At 42.7% G+C, this 26,087-nt stretch overlaps 1 protein-coding gene across 5 annotated transcripts in view; it reads right to left on the bottom strand.

Annotated features, from left to right (window-relative positions):
- PLEKHG1 (pleckstrin homology and RhoGEF domain containing G1) overlaps nucleotides 1–26,087 on the bottom strand; it is a 199,364-nt gene that overhangs the window by 66,429 nt on the left and 106,848 nt on the right. For all 5 annotated transcript variants that reach the window (XM_012452308.2, XM_012452299.2, XM_012452322.2 and 2 more), the window contains exon 3: nucleotides 13,032–13,132. In XM_012452308.2, coding sequence (XP_012307731.2) covers nucleotides 13,032–13,132 — 101 coding nt within the window. The remainder of the gene's footprint in view (nucleotides 1–13,031; nucleotides 13,133–26,087) is intronic.

Raw genomic sequence — 26,087 nt, forward strand, 5'->3', positions numbered from 1 at the left:
TTGAGATTCCAATATCATTCTGATCCCCAGCCCATTCTGAAAGCTTTTAGAGTTTTCCCTTAGTTGACATAATTATGACATTTTGTGATAGTAGGCTTTGGGTGGGTCTTTTCTCATATACTGAACCAATGTAAAAATTTGGGAAATGATCTGGATAGTAGTTCTCCAAGTGTGGCCTAAGGACCCCTGGGGTTTCTGAGACCCCTTTAGGAGGTCCACAAGGTTGGACCTCATACAAACACTGAAACATTATTAAATTTTTAAACTTTCATTCTCTCATGAGAGTACAGCGAACTTTTCCAGGGGCTACATGACATGTGATATCACAACAGATGGAAAGTTGAAGCAGATATGAGAATTCAGCTGTCTTCTAGTAAGTCAGGCAGTAAAAAGATCTGTAAAAACGCAAAACAGTTCCAAAACAAACAAACAAAAATTAGTGGAAAAAGTAGCAAAATTAGTTTTCTAGAAATATGTGGGCTTGTTTCTTTTTTAGTATTAGTAAATAGATATCTTAACAAGTTCTCAGTTTTCATTTCTAACGTGGCAAACAAAACATAATAAAACACAAACAAAAAAGCTTTTTGGGTCTTTAGTATTTTTAAGCATGTAAGAGATCCTGGACCAAAACACTTGAGAATCTCTGCTCCTGTCTGGGTGTGGTGGCTCATGCCTATAATCCCAGCACTCTGGGAGGCCAAGGAGGGTAGATTGCCTGAGGTCAGGAGTTTGAGACCAGCATGGCCAACATGGTGAAACCCTGTCTCTACCAAAAATACAAAAATTACCCGGGTGTGGTGGTGTGCACCTGTAGTCTCAGCTACTCAGGAGGCTGAGGCAGGAGAATCACCTGAACCTGGGAGGCAGAGATTGCAGTGAGTTGAGGTTGCGCCATTGCACTCTAGCCTGGGCGACAAAAGTGAGACTCCATTAAAAAAAAAAAGAAAAAAAAAAAGAGTATCTGCTCCTGAGTTATATCTTTGATATCTCCTCCCTTCCAGTTTTAAAGTTCTTTTTTTTTTTTTTTTGAGACGGAGTTTTACTCTTGTTACCCAGGCTAGAGTGCAATGGCGCGATCTCGGCTCACCACAACCTCCACCTCCCAGGTTCAAGCAATTCTCCTGCCTCAGCCTCCCGAGTAGCTGGGACTACAGGCGCGCACCACCATGCCCAGCTAATTTTTGTATTTTAAGTAGAGATGGGGTTTCACCATATTGACCAGGATGGTCTCAATCTCTTGACCTCGTGATCCACCCGCCTCGGCCTCCCAGAGTGCTGGGATTACAGGTGTGAGCCACCGCGCCCGGCCTAAAGTTCTTATTACTCACATATTGGATCTCCTAGTCTGAGATTCTAATTTTCCTTATTCTTCCTCTTCTACTCTCTTCCTGTTTATTGCTCCATTTTTTTTTTTTTTTGATGGGGGGAGACCTCTACTTTATTTCCCATTTCTTTTTTGTTCTTTTGTTCTTTTTGCATTTCTTTTATTGATTTTTTATTTGTCTCCACCATCAGATTTTAAATTTCAAAGTTTTTTTTTTTAAACATGCATTTTGGATGTTTCTTGCTTATGCTTCTGTTCTTATTTCATGGGTGCAAAATCTTCCCTTATTTCCAAAGATGCCATGATGATGATGATAATGATCTTGTACTTTTCTTTCCTGTTCTTTGTTTTCTACTGACCTCCTTTTTAATGATTTTAGCTTCTGTCTTTCATGTTAGATATTATTCTCAAATTCTGAGTATCTTCATTTGTCCTTTCATATTTAAAAGAGAGCCACGATGCCAATGGAGTTTATCATGTGGTGTTCCTCATTCCAAGGCAGTGGTTCTGAAACTTTTGGTGTCAGAACCTGTTTATACTCTTAAAAAATTTAGTGAGAAGAGTAGCATTGTTTCCTATTTTTGCAAATTTTTACTCTCTAACTTAATAGAACATAGCTGGATTCTTATATCTGTTTCTGCATTCAATCTGTTGCAATCTGTTGTTTTGGTTGAAGTATACAGGAAAAAAATCCAGCCTTACACAGCACGTCACTGGAAAAGGGAGGAGTATTTTAGTAGCCTTTCTGATAAGTATAGATATCTTTCATAGCACACAAATATCCTTCGTAGTACACTGAAACTCAGCAAGTGGTAATGGATTAAAGGCCTGTTTGAGTCTGACACCATAACAATGCACTATACTGTCACTTTATTTTATTTTACTATTATTATTTTTTTGAGACAGAGTCTTGCTCTCTTGCCCAAGCTGGAGTGCAATGATATAATCTCAGCTCACTACAACCTCCGCCTCCCAGGTTCAAGTAATTCTCCTGCCTCAACCTTCCAAGTATCTAGGATTACAGGTGCCCACCACCATGCCCAGCTAATTTTTGTATTTTTATTATAGATGAGGTTTCACCATGTTGGCTGGGCTGGTCTTGAACTCCTGGCCTCAAGTGATCCGCCTCCCTCAGCCTCCCAAAGTGTTGGGATTACATACATAAGTCACTGCGCCTGGTTAGGGCTATTATCCCCATGAAGCTGCACCTATCTACTTTGTTTGCTTGCTATTCAATAAACAATTACTAAAAGACCATGTGCCAGGCATGGTCAGAGGCAATGAGGTTATAGGGGTAAACAAGATGGACACAGGCCCTGTCCCACGTGTTTATGTTCTGACCACAGGTGAAAAGTACTAATCATTGAATAAACAACGTAATATCACATTGCACTATGTGATATGAAGGAATAGAAGGTAGTATGATAGAGAGCAACTGAGGCTGGGCAAGGGTGAAAGAAGGTTGGGACAGTTAGGGAAGGTTCTCTGAGGAGGTAGTATTTGAGTTCAGGAAGTCTTGACAGAGAAAGTCATTTAAGAACGAGATTGCAGGCCGGGCGCAGTGGCTCACGCCTATAATCACAGCACATTGGGAGGCTGAGGTAGGCAAATTACCTGAGGCCAGGAGTTTGAGACCAACCTGGACAATATGGTGAAACCCTATCCCTACTAAAAATACAAAGATTAGTCAAAAAGATTTAAAAAAAGAAAAAAGAAAAAAAAAAGATTAGCCAGGCATGGTGGTGAGTGCCTATAATCCTAGCTACTTAGGAGGCTGAGGAGGGAGGGCTGCTTGAATCCGGGAGGTGGAGGTTGCACTGAGCTGAGACTGCCCGACTGCATTCCAGCCTGTGCAACAGAGTAAGACTGTCTCAAAAAAACAAACAAACAAACAAAAAAAAAAACAAAAAGAATGGGATTGCAAACTAGGATAGAATGAACTTGGTGGGTTCTCCCGTGAGGTACAGAAAGGAAGCCACAGTGTCTGGAATTTGGTGGGCAACAGAGAGTGTGGTGGGATAGAGGAAGACATCTAGCTATAAAAGATATGCAAACACGCAAAGTACTATGAGCACAGTCGGAACCTGGAATGCAGTGCATTAGCCACTGAAGACACTTCTAAATACCAGACAGGGGACGATTCTACAGTTATAGCCTCATGGGGTGAAGACTATGGATTTCTCACTGAATCAGTGTGACTAATGTGCAACTGTACATGTGCACCAGGATTGCATCAGTGTGACTAATGCACAACTGCACATGTGCACCAGGACTGCATCAGTGTCAGTAATGTACAACTGCACAAGTGCACCAGGATCGCATCAGTGTGACTAATGCACAACCGCACATGTGCACCAGGACTGCACAAGTGCACCAGGATCGCATCAGTGTGACTAATGTACAACTGCACACATGCACCAGGACTGCCTCAGTGTGAGTAATGTACAACTGCACACGTGCACTAGGACCACATCAGTGTGAGTAATGTACAACTGCACACGTGCACCAGGACCGCATCAGTGTGAGTAATGTACAACTGCACACGTGCACCAGGATCGCATCAGTGTGACTAATGCACAACTGCACATGTGCAACAGGACTGCATCAGTGTGACTAATGTACAACTGCACAAGGGCACCAGGATCGCATCACTGTGAGTAATGCATAACTGCACGTGTGTACCGTGATCGCATCAGTGTGACTAATGTACAACTGCACATGTGCACCAGGACTGCATCAGTGTGACTAATACACAACTGCATATGTGCACCATGACTACATCAGTGTGACTAATGCACAACTGTACAAGTGCACCAGGATCGCATCAGTGTGAATAATGTACAACTGCACACGTGCACCAGGATCGCGTCAGTGTGAGTAATGTACAACTGCACACGTGCACCAGGATCACGTCAGTGTGAATAATGCACAACTGCACACGTGCACCAGGATCGCGTCAGTGTGACTAATGCGCAACTGCACACGTGCACCAGGACTGCGTCAGTGTGAGTAATGTGCAACTGCACACGTGCACCAGGACTGCGTCAGTGTGAGTAATGTGCAACTGCACACGTGCACCAGTATTGCATCAGTGTGAGTAATGCACAACTGGACAAGTGCACCAGGACTGCATCAGTGTGACTAATGCGCAACTGCACACGTGCACCAGGACTGCATCAGTGTGAGTAATGTGCAACTGCACACGTGCACCAGTATTGCATCAGTGTGAGTAATGCACAACTGGACAAGTGCACCAGGATCGCGTCAGTGTGACTAATGCGCAACTGCACACGTGCACCAGGACTGCGTCAGTGTGAGTAATGTGCAACTGCACACGTGCACCAGTATCGCATCAGTGTGAGTAATGCACAACTGGACAAGTGCACCAGGACTGCATCAGTGTGACTAATGCACAACTGTACAAGTGCACCAGGATCACGTCAGTGTGACTAATGTACAACTGCACATATGCACAGGATTGCATCAGTGTAAGTAATGTACAACTGCACATGTGCACCAGGACTGCATCAGTGTGACTAAGGTGAAATTTCACATGTATACCCGGAATGCATCAGTGTGGCTAAGGTGCACCTGCACTTGTGCACTAGGAGGAAGAAATAACTCACAGATTGTGTTTTGTATTCAAAGCTAAATTAGAGTCATCTTGCCTTCAGGATTTGGATATTTTCTCTTTTCCTGTAGTAATTATTTTAAATATTTTCTCCTTTTTGAGTAGGACTGTTAAAACAATTATAAAGTTTCCTACTTGAGCTCAGGTCCCTTAGTTGGGTGGGAAATGAGAGGAAACACTGTTCTCATTTACAGAACATACCAAATGTGAAGCTTTTCTGACCCCTGATGTGAACTTTGAGGCAGGAATTATATTATGACCTTGAATCTTCTATCCCTTTACACTGAGAGAGATTGGAGGATGCAGCCCCTCCCCTTCCGGTCTGCAGAACTCTCAGCAGCACTTCCCTTTCTCATTGCCTAATCAGCTGACATTTTAACCCACTGCATCCACAGACACATGTGCACGGAAGAGAAATTACTGCAATAATTTCACTCATACTTTCCAGGCACTGGCCTGGAAAAGTCCAGTTGAAAAAAGTGTGGGTAAAAATATCTCTACCATTGTACAGAAGTCAGGCATTTTGGTGGTATGGAAATACACCAGAAAAGAAAAGGATTCCACCTTCCTTTGCCTTGCTGTTTTATGTATCCCATGATTTCACTCCCTAAATTACAAACAAGGAGAAGAAAAAGCGTGGCCTAAAGAATTTCTTTTGTCTTCAGACATGTGTTAGTTGCTCTGTAAAGTCCCCCTCAGACGAAATTAATTGCACATTCCTCAGCATTCTCAAAGCATTCTGTTCCTTCCTTGATTATGTGACTTATTGCCTCTGTTGTACAATGGTGTCATTCATCCTTACATTATTAGACTAGTCCATGGTTTCATACAGAGTAATGACTCAACATAGGTATACTGAATAAAGAAAAGAGTTGAAGGAAAAAGGAAAGTTTTACTCTGATCTTCTGAGGGAGGGAGGGAGAGAGCTTGGATGATTTTAATCTGCTAAGAAACAACTGAATGTCTAAAAACAGACGTTCAATACGGAGGAATGATCTTTATTTCCTCACTCTTCATTCTTAAAGGAAGACTCAAATTGCAGTTTACGTTTCTGTATTCCAAGAGAGGGCTACTTTCTTCTTTCTCTCCTCTCTCTCTCTTTTTTTTTTTAGTTATACAAAATAAATGCATTTGATACTTTAAAAGTTGGCATTTCTTTTGGTTTGCAGTAAAACACTGGCTTTTAGGCGGCTGGTTCAAATGAGGAAAGTGGTTTCTTTGGACTAACCCAGTTTCCTGACCTCGTGGTTATTTATTCCAGACACCAAACCAGAGACTTAAATTTCTAGGTTATCATAGGAATTGTAAGAGAAAGAGATATTTGGGTAACAAAAAGAACACAAAAATAAAGTTTTGATTGTATTCCAAAACATTTCATGATAGATTTTGTGAAACAGCAATTTAAATCTAGTCATATACCAAAAGCAAACAAAGATAGGAGAAGGAAAGAAAGTATATACTACTGTCATTTATGAACATGCCTGAAAAACTTCTTCTAAAAATATAAATAAATTGGGCTGGGCACAGTGGCTCCCTCCTCTAATCCCAGCACTTTGGGAGGCTGAGGTAGGTGGATCAAGGAGCTCGAGACCAGCCTGCCCAACATGATGAAACTCCATCTCTACAAAAACACAAAAATTAGCTGGGTGTGGTGGCATGTGCCTGTAGTCCCAGCTACTTGAGAGGCTGAGCCAAGAGAATCACTTGAATCTGGGAGATAGAGGCTGCTGCAGTGACCCAAGATCACGCCACAGCACTCTAGCCTGAGCGACAGAGTGAGACTGTCTCACAAAAAATAAACAAAAATTTTAAAAAAATTATAAAAATTTAAATGAATCAGTGCCTAAATATACAAAACATCATGACTGGGTAGGGTTTATTCTAGTAATTTTACATATGATTCAAATCATAATCCCTATTAATAATATTTACCACATTATGAATTGAAAGAGTAAAACTGTATGCTAACTTTATTAAAGGCATACTAAGCATTGAATAAAATTCAGTATTTACAATAAAATCCTGGCAAAATAGGACAAGTGTTTGTCTAAAACCACAGCAAATATCACACTTAAGGGCAAAATATTCCTACTAAGGCCAAAAAAAAGATAAGGATGCCAACATCTAAACAATATTGTATAGGAAGACTTACCCAAAGCAATAAGACACGAAAAAGACAATAAAGCGTAGAAGTACTATAAAAGGTGACAAAAAAGCTTCCTCCTCTTCACACATCATTATCTATATAGAAATGCAAGAGACCTATGACCCACTCTTAGAACAGGAAAGTTGAGAAAGTTTGTTACAATACTGACATATAAAAAAACCAAAAGCATTGCCAGATGAGAATAACAGCCAATTTCAAAAAAGGAAAAAATGTTATAGTCCAAATAACATCAAAAGCTATAAGTATCTAGGAATAAAGTTTTAAAAGTTACATAGATTAAAAAATCATGAAAGTTGCACGTATGAATGTGATGGAGAAATTACAAAACATTATTAGAAGAAATTTTAAAAGGCTTGATTGAAGACATATATATTTATGGATGGAATGACAGTAATGTAAAGATGGCAATTCTGTTGAAACTAAACTATAAATTTTAATGCAATTTCAATAAAAATCCCAATAGAGTAGTTCAAAGAAATAATAAATTAAAAAAAAAATCCTTTGACAGTGCAAAGTCAAGAAAAGCTAAGTCAGTGTTGAAGAAGAGCAACATGAGCTTGATGATCAAAACAGTGTGGTATGGGACAAGAATGGGTAGGCCAGAAGAACACAGAGCCCAGAAACAGACGCACACATTCATGTAAGTCTTTTTTTTTTTTTTTTTTTTTTTTTGAGATGAAGTCTCTGTCACCCAGGCTGGAGTACAGTGGCATAATTTTAGCTCACTGCAGCCTCTGCCTCCCAGGCTCAAGTGATTCTCCTGCCTCAGCCTCCCAAGTAGCTGGGATTACAGGCATGTGCTACAACACCTGGCTAATTTTTGTATTTTTAGTAGAGACAGGGTTTCGCCATGTTAGCCAGGCTGGTCTTGAACCCCTAACCTCAGGTGATCCACCTGCTTCGGCCTCCCAAAGTGCAAGATTTACAGATGTGAGCCACTGTACCCAGCCAAGAGAAGTACTTTTCAAATCAGTGGCTAGCCATATGAAAATACCAGTTTAGATCTCTTACCATACACCATGCCTCCATCAATGATAGGCATATTAAGGACAAACATGAAAGACAAAATTTTAAGACTTTTAGAAAAAAAAAATGAAGCATATTTATGACCTGAGATTGGAAACTTTTTTAAACATAAAACTTACATACTATCAAAAGTATACTTAGTGTAGTCGAACTTACACATCATACAACTTATTTTCTTTGCTTTTTTTTTTTTTTTTTTTTTGAGATGGAGTCTTGCTCTGTCGCCCAGGCTGGAGTGCAGTGGCATGATCTTGGCTCACTGCAACCTCCGCCTCCCGGGTTCAGGCGATTCTCCTGCCTCAGCCTCCTGAGTAGCTGGGATTACAGGTGTGTACCACCACGCCCAGCTAATTTTTGTATTTTTAGTAGATACGGGGTTTTGCCATGGTTTCACCATGTTGGTCAGGCTGGACTTGAGCTCCTCACCTTGTGATCCACCCGCCCCAGCCTCCCAAAGTGCTGGGATTATAGGCGTGAGCTACTGTGCCCGGCCCACAACTTATTTTCAAATAAACCACAATTAAAGGTAAAAGGCATGTCTCATGGTAGGAGATATTTCCACCTCACATAATCTGCAAAGATGCTAGCCAGAATTCATCAAGATCTCCTATACAACAAAAATAAATATCCCAATGGAACAATGGGCAATGGATATGAGCCAGAAAATTGCAAAAGAGAGCAAAGTGGCCAACAAGAAAAGATGCTCAATCTTAACGCAATTGGCAAAATGCAGAGACAGATCATCCCCAATGGATATTACATAGCAGTTAAATGAACTAGAGCTATAAATCCCCAAAACAATGTTGAGTGAAAATAAGCTGTAAGTTGGCACCATGTATGCCATATTTGAAACAGGTGAAAGCATGTGACTTCTTTTATTTTTTGAGACAGGGTCTCCCTCTGTTGCCCATTCTGGAGTGCCGTGGTGCCATGATAGCTCACTGCAGTCTCAAACTCCTAGGCTCTAGCAATCCTCCTTCCTCAGTCTCCTGTGTAGTAGGACTACGGGCATGTGCCATCATGTTCTGCTAATTTTTTGATTTTTTATAGAGATGGGATCTCGCCATGTTGCCGAGGCTGGTCTCAAACTGCTTGGCTCAAGCAGTCCTCCCACAGCATGCTACATATTTTAAATAAATACTTGTATATCTAGTAATGGCAACAAGACCATGCTTGGGAAAGAAACACCAAGCTTTGGATAGCAGTTCCAGCACAGTTGTGTACTAAGCCAACTTATACTGGCTTGCCTGAGCCAATTCTGCTCATCTCTTCTTAATTCCGTGTTCAGCGATGTTGTGTTAGTAACTTGAAATCTGCTGTGATGGGTGTTTATACCACAGAAATCAGCACACATTACAAATTCCAGATCCTCGCTTCCCTTTCCCCACCCTGGAGAACTAGTTTACCAACACACCAGTGTGCCATTCTCCACAGAGCGGCATGTGACTAGGAAGGGTATGTAAGTGGATTCAACATTATTTGAAATGCCTTTATGCATCCAACAAACTTTAAAGCAAATATAGCCCAAAGACTAGAGTAATATGATAAATGAGCCACGCCCGACTCTTCCACAGAATGTCTTTCTGTGCTTTTCTGTATTTTTGGAAATCTTTATTGAAAAAAGAAACCCAGTCAGTTGAATTTTTCAGGCCAGCATAATACCATATCTTTATGCCCTCTCTAATTTTAGATTTCAGTCTTATTTAGTTGGCCACAATATTATTATATTATTTTGAAAAACTTGGACCTGAACTAATAGGAGCTGAAAGTTATTATTTCAAGCTCCAATCATAGATTTGAAATCAATACACCCATTGATTGGTTGAATCTGGGAGGCGGAGGTTGCAACGAGCTGAGATTGCATCACTGCACTCTAGCCTGGGCGATACAATGAAACTCTGCCTCAAAAAGAAAAAAAAAACAAAGAAAAGAAAACAAAGAAAAGAACAGAGACATGATTCAGGAATATAAATCTCAGTCATCCAACTTCCGCAGACTGGGATCCATTGCAAAGATCTCTTCTTGCTAACTCGTTCACTCATTCATTCATTCATTTGAGACAGAGTCTCACTCTGTTGCACAGGATAGAGTCATTTATTTATTTGAGACAGAGTCTCACTCTGTTGCACAGGATAGTCATTTATTTATTTGAGACAGAGTCTCACTCTGTTGCCCAGGATGGAGTGCAGTGGTGCAATCTCAGCTCACTGCAACCTCTGCCTCCCAGGTTCAAGTGATTCTCCCGCCTCGGCCTTCCAAGTAGCTGGAATTACAGGCATGTGCCACAACATCCAGCTAATTTATTTTTGTATTTTCAGTAGAGATGGGGTTTTGCCATGCTGGCCAGGCTGGTCTCAAACTCCTGACCTCAAGTGATCTGCCCACTTCGGCCTCCCAAAGTGCTGGGATAACAAGTGTGAGCCACCATGCCTGGTCTCATTCTTATCTTTCTTTAAATTAGGAGACACATGAAGATTTAAACTCCAGGATTAAAAGCGCCTCCTGGAGTAAGCCTCAACTTCATGAAACACGCCTGAGAAGCAGGGCTCTACTCTGGCAGGAGGGCACGTGGCTAAATGCCTGGGGTTTGGAGTCAGAGAGACTCAGCTGATGCATATGAAGTGAAAATGCATTTAATGCTCTATGGCCTCTGGCATGGAGCAAGCACTCTATAAATATGCCTTACCGTCAACTCACAGTCAAACCACAGAAGACCTAGTCCAGGGGCCTCCCGGGACCTAGCCCTCTTGCCTCTTTCTGGGTTACAGGGCATTAGTGGGCTCTGAAACTAGAAACTGCAGGGCACACAGGATTTTATCATCAGCGACTGTGCCATGGGGGCCGGCTCTGGATTCTCTAATTCAGTTTTTATGCCCTTTCTCTATTTTCTGTTTATTTTGTTTATTTTATCTAGACTGTGTAGCTCAACCATGGCTGCACTTTCCAAACACTTGAGGACCTTTGCAAAATTCTGATGTTCTGGCCTCACCTCGACCAACGAGTCAGAATTTCTGGAGGTAGGATCCAGTTTCCCAGGTGACTCCAGTGTATAGCCTGGGCTGAGAAACACTGACGCAACATTAACAGACGTTTTTCAAGGTCTAACTGAGTCAAATGAAAAAAGTGCTGTTGTAACACTGATACTTCCTACATCCTAGGCTTTCAGAATGAAAGGATAAGGCGTTTCAAATCAAGGAACATGTCTCCCAGAGGCCAGGCTTGTGCGAGGTGTTGGGATTCAAGGGTGGCCAAGGAGATGTGAATCCTGCCTTCAAGGAGCTCGCATTTAGCAATTTTAGTAAGCCAAGACGGGTAGGACCGAGCTTGCATTTATAGCTGAGTCACAAAATGACAGGGCATTGCAGAATGTGATGATGGGAATTCACTATCACAAAAGCAAGAGCATCACCGGCGTGTATTTTGGTACTTCCTCTGTGCTGGATAAACTTTCAGTTTATCAGGCCATGGGAGCTTCACCACAAGCATATGAGGGAGATTTTCCTACTATTTCCATTCCTTCCTTCAATAAACGTTTGGATGCCTCCTGTGGGCCAGACACCATTTCAGACATTTGGACGGTAACAGAACAGACTCCTGTCCTTACGGTGCAAGTGTTTTGTGAGTCAGGATGGAAAGGAAAGAAACAACAGGCACAGTGTAAAAGTCAATCAGATAGCATGATAGAAATTGATGAGTGCCATGAGGAAAAGGAAAAGTGGAGGAGGTAAGGTATGTGTGGAGACTCAGGGAGCCTCAGCGAGAAGAAGGATTTGAGCAAAGACTTGACATACCGGAGTTAGTTCATTTCCTTCCATTTAAAGATTCACCCAACACATACAGGTGGCTTTGCTGGGATGCAAACTCACAAAGGTTGAACACCAGCTTCTGTGCTCTTAACCAGCCTACTAACTTGTCCACCCATCCTTCTGTCCCTCTGTCCTTCCTTCCCTCTTTCTTTCTCCCTTTCTCCCCTCTTCCTTCCTTTTCTTCTCTCTCTCTCTCTCTCCCCCCCTCTTTCCCCCTCTCTCTCTGTCTCTTTCTTTCTTTGATGAAGTCTAGCTCTGTCACCCTGGCTAGACAAATTGCAGTGGTGTAATCTGGGCTCATTGCAACTTCCACCTCATGGGTTCAAGCGATTCTCCTGTCTCAGCCTCCTGAGTAACTGGGATTACAGGTGTATGCCACCACACCTGGCTAATTTTTATATTTTTAGTAGAGATGGGGTTTCACCATATTGTCCAGACTGGTCTTGAACTTCTAACCTCAGGTGATCTGCCCATGTTGGCCTCCCAAAGTGCTGGGATTAAAGGTGTGAGCCACCATGTACCCCCTAAGTTTTCTTTCAAGAAGCATTAATATAATAACTTATTTATTCACTCTCTGTCATGTTTACTATTGTAATTTTCTAGCCTAGTATCTGCTACATATTTACATTTTTAATTAACTGATTGAAATTATCAATTCAATTGAATTAATATGTCATGACTTGAAGTATGTATTGTGTGTTCACTGTGTCCAGCCCACTCCCCAGGTAGAAGAAAAGTTATAGAAAATCCAGTGTAGCTGGGGATCCCGGAGACTGAGCAGGCATGTATTCTTAGATGTCCTGTTCGTGTCATGTTGCAGAAGAAAAGATGTCACTGCCCCACCAGGGCAAATAGGTTTCTTCTGAGCCAGGAGGAGGGAGAGAGAGAATATGGAATACACGTGAGACACATAAGGAAATAAGGATGCTTCTAAGTAGAAAGCTTCATGGCACAATAGCCCACAAAAACGTATGAGGCTGAGTCAGGGGTTACAGGTAAAGTTTTCTTAGGCTGCATTCATTTGATAAATTTTTATAATGTTTCTATGTAAGAACGATCTTTTGAATGTTAACTTACCTATTGAAGTGGTAGATATCCTGTATGTTTCCAAAAAGGGCTGATCTTTCTTCAGTCCCCAGAAGAAGTTTTGTTTGGTCCCTGATGCAGTCAAGGTAATCCTATGAGATCAATGAGAAGGATGCCTTAAACACTCCTGTCCTTTCCAAGTCATCTTTAATTATGCCCACTGAATCTTTAATATCTGTTTCGAGTCATTATTATACTAATGTGCTCATTAACTCTGAGAATACACAGTTGCTCTCTTATAACTAGCCCTAATACTCACCTACTTATAGAATGAAGAGTTTTAGCAAAGAGAAAGAGTGTGGCATACATTCTTTTTTTGTTTGTTTGTTTTTGAGATAGAGTCTCGTTCTGTTGCCTGGCTGGAGTGCAATGGCACAATCTCAGCTCACTGCAACCTCTACCTCCCAGGCTCAAATGATTCTCCTGCCTCAGCCTCCCGAGTAGCTGGGATTACAGGCATGCATGACCACACCCAGCTAATTTTTGAATTTTCAGTAGAGGTGGGGTTTCACCATGTTGGTCAGGCTGGTCTCGAATTCCTGACCTGGTAATCGACCCACCTCAGCCTCCCAAAGTGCTGGGATTATAGGCGTGAGCCACCATGCCCGGCCTGAGTATGGTATACATTCTATCTACCTCCAAAATATGTTAGAGCTTCCTTAGATGGGTGCTACAACGACCATCGTGCCGATTACGTCGGTTTTGGCATAACCACATTGTCTGCTGTTTCCTTGACTGATTTGTATGATAAAAACATACATTAAAATTCATATAGTGAAAAACCAGAAATAAAAGTTCTGAACTGAAATAACTGTTTTAAACATAACCTCTAGGCCACAAAACTATCTGTTGTCAAAGTATAGAACCAAATTCATTTTTCAAATATCAACTTACTTTTTTTAAGTGAAAAAAATAAGTGTATAACTTACTTTTTTGCTCTCTGCTATGCTGTGTTAATGAGCCCGAAAAACTCTCAATTGATTTTGTATGTTTTAACTTAGAAACAGCTCCCACACAAATCTGCTGTGGATTCAGACCCGTAATGGGTTAAACTGACGTGGCTAAGAAGCCATTTGAACTGCTGAGAAAGAGGAAGGCTGCTTTCTGCCCCTTGTGTGCTAAAGAGTTCATAACGGAGTGTTCCCCTTTCCCTAGCAGGACTTGAAAAAGGATTCTGTAGGAGGCAAGAAAACAATAAAGAAAAAAGTGAAAACAGCTGAAATAACGTAAAATAAAAAATAAATACAGTCCTTGCCCTGGGCTGAACAATGAAGTATGGCTCCCTCCCAAACGTAACATGGTGATCTGCAGCATTTAGAGGAAGTAACCTTGTGAAAAGTCAACCAGACCATGAAAATCCCAGCACACAGCCGCATTCCAATGTCCCACAGCAAACACAGTCATATTTAGATGCGGCTAGAGAAAGGAGAAGCTGAAATGTAAGAACCATCAGCTAATTGTTTCTTACACCTTCTATTAATCCACCTTCACTCTCTCATGTTCTTTAGGTTCCTCCAGTGCAAAACAGGCAGGGCTTTCATCATAAACTTTCTCAAGTAGCGCATTTCACAGTTTGCATCAAATTAGGTTTCGTTCTAGCTCTTTCATGCTAAAATCACTGTCACGCATGAACCAATGTTCATAAACCTTTTTCAAAACAAGCTTGTGGTAACAGCTTTTCTTCTTAAGAAAGTAGTCACCTCAATAAGAAACTAGATTCAAAAAGTTTAAGAGTAGTTGGCATTAAAATCCCCAAACAGCTTGGCCTATTCCCCTTACTGTTATAAATGGAACAATCATAAGAACTTGAGTACCTGCATAGGATAGACAGGCCCAAATAAGAAAAACAAAAGGAGCCCAGAACTGCAAGAATGGTACACTGTGAACAACACATAAAACCTATACTCCCGCAAAAATAAATAAATAAATATATTCATGGAGATTTCTGTTAAATTACACATGGTGCAAAGGGATGGATTGACAATGCTGTGAATGCTTGTATTTAATAGCAGCTTAAGAGTCTGCTGGACATTCTGGCATATTGCACACAAAATTAAAAAGGTGAAACAGAAGGATGTGGATGCGCACTAGCCACACCAAAGTGGAGTGTATGCTTGTATTTAATAGCAGCTTAAGAGTCTCCTGAACATTCTGGCATATTGCACACAAAATTAAAAAGGTGAAACAGAAGGACGTGGATGCGCACTAGCCACACCAATGTGGCAGGATGAGGGGCAGGCAAAGGTGACAGATGCAAGCCACAACATTTACCTGGCTGACTTCAGAGGCTCCGCAGTGGGGCTTAAAGAGAGAATGAACAACCCTTTCTCTCACTTCAAGTGTGAAGCTTGCTCATTTGCAGAAATCTGATACTAAATTCTTCACGTGAGAGAAAGATTGAGTTAAGGGGCTTAAAGAATTTCATCTGGGGTTAGAGACAAAGAACCATGGCCCGCATCCAACAACTGATGGCCCCTCTCCAGCTCTAAGAGTTTCAAAAATCTCTGACTCTACTATAGAGAAACTAAATTTTAAAAGTTGCTTGTTTTCAGAAATTATTGGGAAAACAGATCGTGAGGAGTCCACATTTTTGTAGACCACTCTAGAAAACAGATCAAAGTTGTATGGTCATAACTTGCTCCCCGCACTGATCAGAAGTAAGTCTTTTAAATTTGATACTTTAAACCTAGACTATTTCCTGAAAGCTACTGTGGCATGCCCTGATTTGCAGCTGTAATCATCTGTAACCAAAATGAGTGGTTCGAAGCTCAGTGATAATAACAGTTCATTCTGTGCTAGAAATGACAGAGTAAGGACACCAACAAAATTTATTAGAGCCTGTCATGCTGCTTATTAATTTTATTGGCTTTTATGTAAACACCTGTGGTTACCCTACTGTTAACAGCTATGAAACATCAATTTAAAACTTTTGCACTGAGGCTGGGCGCGGTGGCTCACATCTGTAATCCTAGCACTTTGGAAGGCCAAAGTGGGTGGATCACGAGGTCAGGAGTTCAAGACCAGACTGGCCAACATGGTGAAACACCATTACCTACTAAAAAATACAATATTAGCTGGGCATTGGTGGCTCGTGCCTGTAATCCCAGCTACTTGGGAGGCTGAGGTAGGAGAATTGCTTGAACCAGGACCCAGGAGGCAGAGGTTGCAGTAAGCCGAGATCATGCCATTGCACTACAGCCTGGGCTACAGAGCGAGAGAGACTCCAACTCAAAAAAAACAAAACAAAACACTTTTGCACTGAAAACAATTACTCTCCAAGAGGATCAACGAATTTACTCTGCTTTGGTGAGGGAAGGAGCAGAGAGTTACCACACAAAAGGGGCTTTTCACCATTTGAATGATTTTCTGTGATTTAAAATTTCCCCCATTTAAGATCTCTACCATTGTAAGATTTGCACACGAGGGTCCTCCTCTAACTTTTTCATTCCTTGTAATGTCTGTTATTGAAATATCCAAGCAGATATTGAATCTGACTTGGTCCTATTCAAAGTATGGGAGGTGGGCAGGGGCCGATTTGCAAACTGCTGCTGATCTACACGGAGAGAAGTACAGACATCAGGTGAGCACGCAGAACTCTTTAGAGTAGTTTACCGAATGATTTAATATCTGTTGAACCTAATAACAAATTTGTGCTTGTACTTTATATATCTTACTCTTCCTCTAACTTTTCTAGTATTTGTTTTATAAAGTGTATTTTACAAAATAATTGGGTGTGACAGATGGAAAGAAAACACACACACCTGCCCCTCGCCATGGATAGTTTGCAAAGTTCTGATCTACGTAACCATCCAGAAGCGACATGCTGTAGAAAGAACTGAGACAGGAGGCAAATTCAGCGCCCTTGAGAGCTTACCTTATTTCTATGAGATCCCAGAAAGACTTTAGTTAATGCCTCCTTCACTTCTCTTTTTCCTCTGATATCACATTAAAATTGATCGTTTTTTGTGAGGAAGTCTTGCTCTCTCACCCCGGCTGGAGGGCAGTGGCACAATCTTGGCTCACTATAACCTCCAACTCCCAAGTTCAAGCAATTCTCCTGCCTCAGCCTCCCAAGTAGCTGGGATTACAGGTGTGTGCCACCATGCTCAGTCAATTTTTGTATTTTTAGTAGTGATGGGGTTTCACCATGTTGGCCAGGCTGGTCTCGAACTCCTGACCTGGTGATCCACCCACCTCGGCCTCCCAAAGTGCTAGGATTACAAGGGTTAGCCACCATGCCCAGACAAAATTTTTAAAAATTACAGTCTATTTAACATGATAATGAGGATAAACTATAGTAAGAGATAGTTATTTACAGTTATAATGTCGATCAATACTTCATATTCTTTCTACCTTTTTATTCTTCTCTTATAGGTACTCCTGTTGTAGAGACAGAATGAAAAAGATTCTGTTTCTAAATCTTTTTGCTCACAGTCCAAAATCCTACCTAGTAGTTTCAGGTTTCAGCCTTTTTGGTCTAGCTTCTGTTGTCAGCACTTCCAAACGCCAAGCCCTTTAACAGACTCTTAAGATTTTTTTTTTGTTTTTTGTTTTTTTTTTTGAGACAGCCTCACTTTTTTGCCCAGGCTCAAGTGCAGTAGCATGATCTCAGCTCACTGCAAACTCCACCTTCTGGGTTCAAACAATTCTCCTGCCTCGGCTCCCTTGAGTAGCTGGGATCACAGGCTTGCGCCATCATACCCAGATAATTTTTGTATTTTTAGTGGAGACAGGGTTTCACCATGTTGGCTAGGCTGGTCTCGAACTCCTGACCTCAGGTGATCCACCTGCCTCGGCCTCCCAAAGTGCTGGAATTACAGGCATGAGCCACTGCGCCTGGCCCTGGGAAACAATCTTTTTTCATTTCTTTAACCTCTCTACCGTTTCTAGAAAGTAGTCTGTTTATCCAAAAACTTGTCTTCCAAATTTCATGTATTACATTTTCTAGCTCTGAAGCTAGAAAAACTTACATGTGTATAGTAATTTACAGTTTAAAAGCACATTAACATTCATTTATACAAACCTTCCTCCCATCTTTTTATTTTGAGGATGTAAGAATGTGTGCCAAGTGCTGTTTTACAAGCTAGGAATTAAAAAAAAAATGAATAAAACACGATCCCTTCCCCCAGAGCTCCCTGTCTAGTTGAAGAGCCAAGTGTAAACAAATAGATAGAATACAGTGTTTTGGCAGCAAGACTGATAAATATTCAGTACACAAGAGAGGGCAGGAAAGGTGGAAGTGGTCAGTTCCAGGGAGGGGAGAGGCTTCACAGGGGTGGTGAGGGTGGAACTGAATCTTGAAGGATGGAGTTCTCAACACAGAGAAAGGAGGAAGGAGACAACATCCAGGAGGCCAGAAATGGGTAAACTAAGGCATAGGGTAACAAAAAGAACATTAAAAGAAGTTGAAAAGGGCTAGATTTCAGGCCAGATTTGTGGCCATGCCAGGGTTGAGACCAGCTGGACAGAGTGGGGCGTGCGCCTGAACACAGAGACCCTCAAGGGTGGGGCTGCACTACTAGATGAGACTAAGTGAGGGCCGGCACAGGTAATACAGAACCTTCCATGCTACACAGCTGGTGGTAACCTCTGAATGGTTGGTGAGATCAAAGATGGTTCTATCATCAATAAAGAAAATAGGGCCGTGCACGGTGGCTCACACCTGTAATCCCAGCACTTTGGGAGGCCTAGGCGGGTGGATCATCTGAGGTCAGGAGTTCATGACCAGCCAGGCCAACATGGTAAAACCTGTCTCTACTAAAAATTCAAATTTTAGCCAGGTGTGATGACGGGTGCCTGTAATCCCAGCTACTCGGGAGGCTGAGGCAGAAGAATCACTTGAACCCAGGAGGCAGAGGTTGCAGTGAGTCGAGACTGTGCCATTGTACTCCAGCCTGGGCAACAAGAGTGAAACTCCGTCTCAAAAAAAAAAAAGAGAGAGAGAGAATAGGAGAGAAGCTATAAAGCTGCTTGGGAGGCTGGTTAGGTGATGCATGCAGCAGCGCTGGTATCCACAGATCAACTCCTAACGCTGAGTCAGGTGGAGAGGAGAGATATTTAATGGGATGTGGAGAATAAGAGACAGGAGGGAGTCCAGGATGACAGCCATGGTTGAAGTAACTGATCAGCCATGTGGGCTTTCGGGGGAAGGAAGTCTGGGGCTCCTTTCTCTTTGTCGCTTTTCATCACAAGGAGGAAGCTGCTGTTCACCAGCTCCCAGCAAAGATGCTTGCTTATCCACTGTGGCATGAGTGAGTTAACATCAATAAGTACCTGGGGACCCATCTGTCTCCTCTTCCTTTTGGTGGTAGCATGGACAGAGCTGGGCTGCTCCCTCTGGATAGAAGGACCCACTGGCTTCTCTCCTCTGATTTTCCTTCCTAGGTGGCTGGTGAGGTAAAGCCAAGCCAGGGCTAACTCCAGCGGGCTCCATCTGCAGAGGCCTGGGCAGGGCTGTTCTGAGGGTCGGTAACCGCTAGACTGGACCTCTTCATACCCAGATGAAATGTTGAAAGGCATCTCTGGGTTTTGTGATGAAAGGAGACAGGCCTGCTTTTGGCCTAGTTAATCCAGAGCACAGATTTTCATGTGCTCAGCCTGGCTCATTTTGCTCTTGCTAGGGCCCAAGTTCTAAGAAGAAATATGGGTTTGATTTTCCAGCCATCGTCTTTTGCACAAAGAGTGCCCTTAGAGAACATTGTGACTGATAAGATATTGGTTCAGGGCCAGGCGAGTTGGCTCATGCCTGTAATCTCCACACTTTGGGAGGCGGAGGTGAGTAGGTCACTTGAGGTCAGGAGTTCGAGACCAGCCTGGCCAACATGGTGAAACTCCATCTCTACTACTATTTAAAAAAGAAAAAAAAAAGCTGGGCATGGTGCAGAGTACCTGTAATCCCAGCTACTTGGGAGCCTGGGGGCAGGAGAATCACTTGAACCCATGAGGCAGAGGTTACAGTGAACCGAGATCATGCCACTGTGCTCCAGCCTGGGTGACAAAACAAGACTGTGTCTCAAAAAAAAAAAAAAAGCTCTTGTCTCCACCATGTAAGACATGCCTTTCTTTATCCTCTGGCTTCCACCATGATTGTGAGGACTCCCCAGCCATGTGGAACTTTTTGAGTTCATTAACCTCTTTCCTTTGCAAATTAAAAAAAAAAAAAAAAAAGATACTGGTTCAGAATCACAGGTCCCTGAGCAAATCTCCACTCATGCACTTTCTCTTCCTGTTTCTAAGGGAACTGAAGAGACGGTGGCAGTGGTCTAGGGGTAAAGATAATACATCAGTTTTGGACATGTTAAGACTGGGGTGACTGAAGGATATCTCCAAGGAGAGGGCTATCAGGACAGCGTCAATGACCTCTGTCGGGGGGATGCGGTGGAGGGGGTGGGGGGTGGAAGTGTCCATCTCTGCAGCTGTGAACTCCAACTGTCAGCTGTGAGAAGATGGTGACTCCGAAATGCTCTTCTAGGTTTTGGGGTCCAGGACTGCATCCAGTGTGTGGCCACGAGGAAGCAGCTTCAGAGAATTCCAGCGCCAGCAAGTTGCAACCTTGGCAGCCCCAGCATCAGTGAAAAGGCCTCTCCTCAGGGAGCTTTCCATCTCAGGGGGAGCACCAAACAGCCTGTATTAATCTGCTTTCACGCTGCTGATAAAGACATACCCAAGACTGGGAAGAAACAGAGGTTTAACTGGAGTTACAGTTCCACATGGCTGGGGAGGCCTCAGAATCACTTCTTACATGGTGGTGGCAAGAGAAAATGAGGAAGATGCAAAAGCAGAAACCCCTGATAAAGCCGTCAGATCGCAGGAGACTTCCCCAGGTGTGGCCGGGGAGGAAGACTTCCCCAGGTGGGCCGGGGAGGAAGACTTCCCCAGGTGTGGCCGGGGAGGAAGACTTCCCCAGGTGTGGCACCCTAAATGAAAGTTAAAAGCAGCTTCTGTTGCCAGGATCAGTTTTCATTTCCATTTTCCTAATTTATGATATAGAGGCTGATCTTACTGGTAATGTGTGGGACTCTGTTAATGGCACTGAATAAAAAATCGCATGGTTTCAGCCTCATTTACCACCTATAATGCTTGCAGTACATAAACCATCAGTAAAAAATGTCAGGAATGGCCTTCTTGTTAAGCGGTGACAGATGATATGCCTGTTCAGTCCCTCTATTGTTTTCCTACTTCCTCCTGAAAGCAGGGAGAGCTGGGAGGTTTCTCACAGAGAGGAGATGGGCCAGCCAGGCCTAGGAAGGGGCAGGAGGTGGCAGCTCTTCCCAGAAAAAGAAACTTGGAACAGGAATTCTGTCAAAAATAGAAATGCTGAGTAGAAAGAGAAATACATCATTGCTTAAAGACAGTAATATTTGTTTGGTTTTCCCCTAAAGACTTTAAGCAAAAACACATTTATGAAGACGATATTAAGAAATAGGCATTGTGTTAATATGTTAAAGTTCTTAAAGCAGCTGGATGCTCACCTTTTCCTACACTTCTGACAATCATTACAGAAATCCGTTGTCTTAGGCCAGGTGCCGTGGCTCACCCTGTATCCCAGCACTTTGGGAGGCCGAGGCAGGCATATCACCTGAGGTGAGGAGTTGGAGACGAGCCTGAAACCCTGTCTCTACAAAAATACAAAGATTAGCTGGGTGTGCACACCTATAATCCCAGCTACTTCGGAGGCTGAGTTAGGAGAATCGCTTGAACCTGGGACGTGAAGGTTGCAGTGAGCAAACATCACACCACTGCACTCCAGCCTGGGCCACAGAGTGAGATTCTGTCTCAAAAAAAAAAATCAATTGTCTTGATTTACTTCATGGTGATGTCATTTATTTGTTGACTTCATATGGATGTGTATAAATGTAGTGAAACCCAAAAACGTTATCATAATGGAAAAGCAATTTGGTATAAACAGAAATACTAAAATTAGTTCCTTGCATTATCTTTCAGTATAACAATTAGAAAAGTCCTTATAAGAGGACTTTTTACAATAATAAAGTAGCAGAAAAACTTAATTTTCTGTTGCCTTGTTAAGTATTTATTTTCAAAATTCCACTTAGAGTTTCCAAATTACACTGACAACATTCTCATATGCCAAAGTGCTTCTAAAACTGAGATTTGTAGGCATGGCCGTGAAGAAGTCCTGATTGTTGCGTACTGAAATGTCTTTCCATACTTATTTGCAACCTCCCATTACTGTTTTTTCTATAGTGTAAATCTTATCATTGTTTTTAGCTACCGAAATAAAAAAGCGAAGCATTCCTGAAATAATCTATGTGCTTTTGAATGCACGAAAATACAAAGTCTTTGAAGACTTTGTATTTTTTTTTTTTTTTTTTGAGACAGAGTCTTGCTCTGTTGCCGAGGCTGGAGTACAATGGCCAAGTCTCGGCTCACTGCAACCTCCGCCTCCCGGGTTCAAGTGATTCTTCTGCCTCAGCCTCCCAAGTAGCTGGGATTACAGGCACCCGCCACCACGCCCGGCTAATTTTTGCATTTTTAGTAGAGACGGGGTTTCACCATGTTGGCCAGGCTGGTCTCGAACTCCTTACCTCGTAATCCGCCCACCTCGGCTTCCCAAAGTGCTGGCATTACAGGCATGAGCCACTGTGCCTGGCGAAGACCGTGTATTTTAAAGTTTTCAAAATGGGCCACCACCATGTTTACCAGAATAATCCCCTGGAGTAAAGACCAGTATGCGGCTGCAGTGGGGACGGACTAGGTAGAGAAGTGAAGCGAGTTTATTAACCACTCTTTTGAGAAGGATCCCTCCAGCTGACTTCCTTTCCTACAACTCTCTCTGTTTTCGTTGTCATCAGGTTAACTTTACATAGCATTTTTTTTTTTTTTGCTTTTTTTCCCTCTAGGTCCCAGACCAGGTAAGGAAGCAAACAGACACAATTAGACGAGGCAATAATCCTTGAAGTGGAAAATGGGAATGCTTGGTGAGGTGGTGGAGGGATGCAATGTCTTGGCAACACTTTAAGCACCTGAAAATAAACTTGTTCATCTTAATTATAATCAGAGGACTGCTGGTGTAATTTGAAACATGATGATTACGGAAAATTAAGTAAAGCCTAAAGGGTTTTTAATATGGGGAAAAAAAAGATCAGTAAAGTAAGCGTACATTATTACATAATCTGAATTTTAACTCCTCACTGCTATTTATCATTATTATTGGTTTTTCTTTTTCTTTTTGTTTAGAGACTAGGTCTCTGTCATCCAGGCTAGAAAGCAGTGGCATTATCATAGCTCACTGCAGCCTCAAAATCCCGCCTTAAGTGATCTCCTGCCTCAGCCTTCCCAGTAGCTGATGCTATAGGCACACATCACCACATTGGGCTTTTCTACTTTTTTGTAGCAATGGGGTTTCACTATATTGCCCGGGAGACTCCTGACCTCACGTGATCCTCCTGCCTCAGCCTCCCAAAGTGTTGGGATTACAGGCATAAGCCACCACACCCAGCAATCATCATTATTATTTTAAAGTTTATTGCTAGGCACTGAGCTGTCTGCTTGATATGCATTCTCTCATTTCATCTTCACCACAACCCTAGGAGGTGCGTCCCATTAATCCCATTTTCCCGGAAACTGAGAAAGGCTCAATCACGCTGCTGAGGTCATAGAGAGTGAATGCCTCAAGTCATGCTCAAACCAGGATGCGCTGACAATATCCTGGGCACTGAAACCCTGCACTGTTTATATCTTAACACAGTATATTTAACAGGAGGAGGGGTTTGCTGCTGATTAATTTTTAAGAGTTAAAGGTAATTTGTATCAGGTGTCAGGTAGGAGCTGACCAAAAACAGCCACCCTGCTGGGTGTGGTGGCTCACCCCTGTAACCCCAGCACTTTGGGAGGCTGAGGCAGGCGGATCATAAGATCAGGAGTTCGAGACCAGCCTGATCAACATGGTGAAACCCCGTCTCTACTAAAAATACAAAAATTAGCCGGGTGTGCGCCTTAATCCCAGCTACTCAGGAGGCTGAGGCAGGAGAATCACTTAAACCGGGAGGCGGAGGTTGCAGTGAGCCGAGATCACGCCACTGCATGCCAGTCTGGGTGACAGAGCATTAAACAAACAAACAAACAAACAAAAACAGTCACCCTGATTGACTAGGCACCTCCCACCTGCCAGGATCATCACAGCCTGTGTCTGAATTACGATCAGTCCCTGTTACATGCAGTACCCACTGCTTTCATGTTTTCATACATATACACTACAGGGTATGTTTTCCATCAGCCAAGCACACCGGCTCTCAGCCATCTGCCACGTTCCCTTCAAGACTGGCCCACGAGTCCTCATCCTTCCTTCTCACCAACACATAGCTCTACACTTCTTTCCCATTTCCTGCCAGCCACCCCACAGTGGGTCACGTGGTCCCTCGTTATGGACAAGTCTCTATATACCTCTTCCCACAGAAACACACTCCTTCCCCAAACCAGTCACATGGAGTCAGTGCAGATGCATTCCCTTAGCTCTCTGAACACCATACTACTTTGAAGTAATATGAAATTATTACACAACGGGGAGCCTGGAAAGCAGAGTGTTTTGGCACTAGAGAATTAGAAATCATTCTGAAATGAAGACAAATCAGGAATGAAGAGAAGGATGGCAGTTCTGAAGACAGCCCTCAAAGGGAAATGCTCATGTACTGTGATGGAAAAGTCCAAAGAGGTTCAGGACCTGCGTGGAAGAGCATCCCCACTGCGGCCAACAGATGAAAAAGAGCTCAACACCACTGATCATTAGAGAAATGCAAATAAAAACCACAATAAGATACTATCTCATGCCAGCCAGAATGACGAGTGTTAAAAAGTCAAGAAACAGACTAGGCGCGGTGGCTCATGCCTGTAATCTTACCACTTTGGGAGGTCAAGGCGGGCAGCTCACTTAAGGTCAGGAGTTCAAGACCAGCCTGGCCAACATGGTCAAACTCTGTCTCCACTAAAAATACAAAAATTAGCCGGAAATTGCTTGAACCCGGGAGGTGGAGGTTGCAGTGAGCTGAGATTGTGCCACTGCACTTCAGCCTGGGCAACAGAGTGAGACTCCATCTCAAAAAAAAAAAAAGTCAAGAAACAGATGCTGGCAAGGTTGTAGAGAAAAAGGAACACTTTTACACTGTTGGTGGGATAAATTAGTTCAACCATTGCAGTGATTCCTCAAAGACCTAAAGGCAGAAATGCCATTTGACCCAGCAATCCCATTACTGCAAAGAAATATAAATCCTTCTATTATAAAGATACATGCATGCGTGTGTTCAATGCAGCACTATTCATGATAGTAAAGACATGGAACCAACCCAAATGCCCATCAATGATAGACTGGATAAAGAAAATGTGGCACATATACACCGTGGAACCATATGCAGCCATAAAAAGGAACAAGATCACGGATGGAGCGGGAAACCATTATCCTCAGCAAACTAATGCAGGAACAGAAAAGCAAACACCAAATGTTCTCACTTATAATGAGAACACATGGACACGGGGAGGGGGACGACACACACTGGGGCCTGTTGGGGGGGGCGGGGGAGGGAGAGCATCTGGAAGAAAAGCTAATGAATATTGGGCTTAATACCTCAGTGATGGGTTGATCTGTGCAGCAAACCACCATGGCACATGTTTACCTACGAAGCAAAACTGCACATCCAGCACATGTACCCCAGAACGCAAATGTTGAAGAAGAAAAAAGCATCCCTATCACTGTGGCTGGGTGATTGTGGAACGTGTTCTGACACTTCAGGTGTGTGTGTGAGGAAGAAGCTTGTTAGAGTAACTTCTGACACACACACTTGTGTGCACCACAGACAGTCTGGGTTTTTATCAGGGCTGTTCTCACGTCATGCATGAGTTCTGCATACCACTTTAATACACTGACGGCTTAACAGTCTTTACCAAACATCAAAATGCCAATTGATTTCTGCAGGAAAAACATTTCCTGTTCACAAATCAAATAACAACCCACACTTCACCCGAGGACTCAATTCTAGTGAATAAGAAATTTTGATATAAGGACACCAAGTAATAGCCCATTAAAACAGGTACAGC

Source organism: Aotus nancymaae, unplaced genomic scaffold (assembly GCF_030222135.1).
Source record: "Aotus nancymaae isolate 86718 unplaced genomic scaffold, 86718_ANA_hifiasm-v0.15.2.pri h1tg000040l, whole genome shotgun sequence".
NCBI lineage: Eukaryota > Metazoa > Chordata > Mammalia > Primates > Aotidae > Aotus > Aotus nancymaae.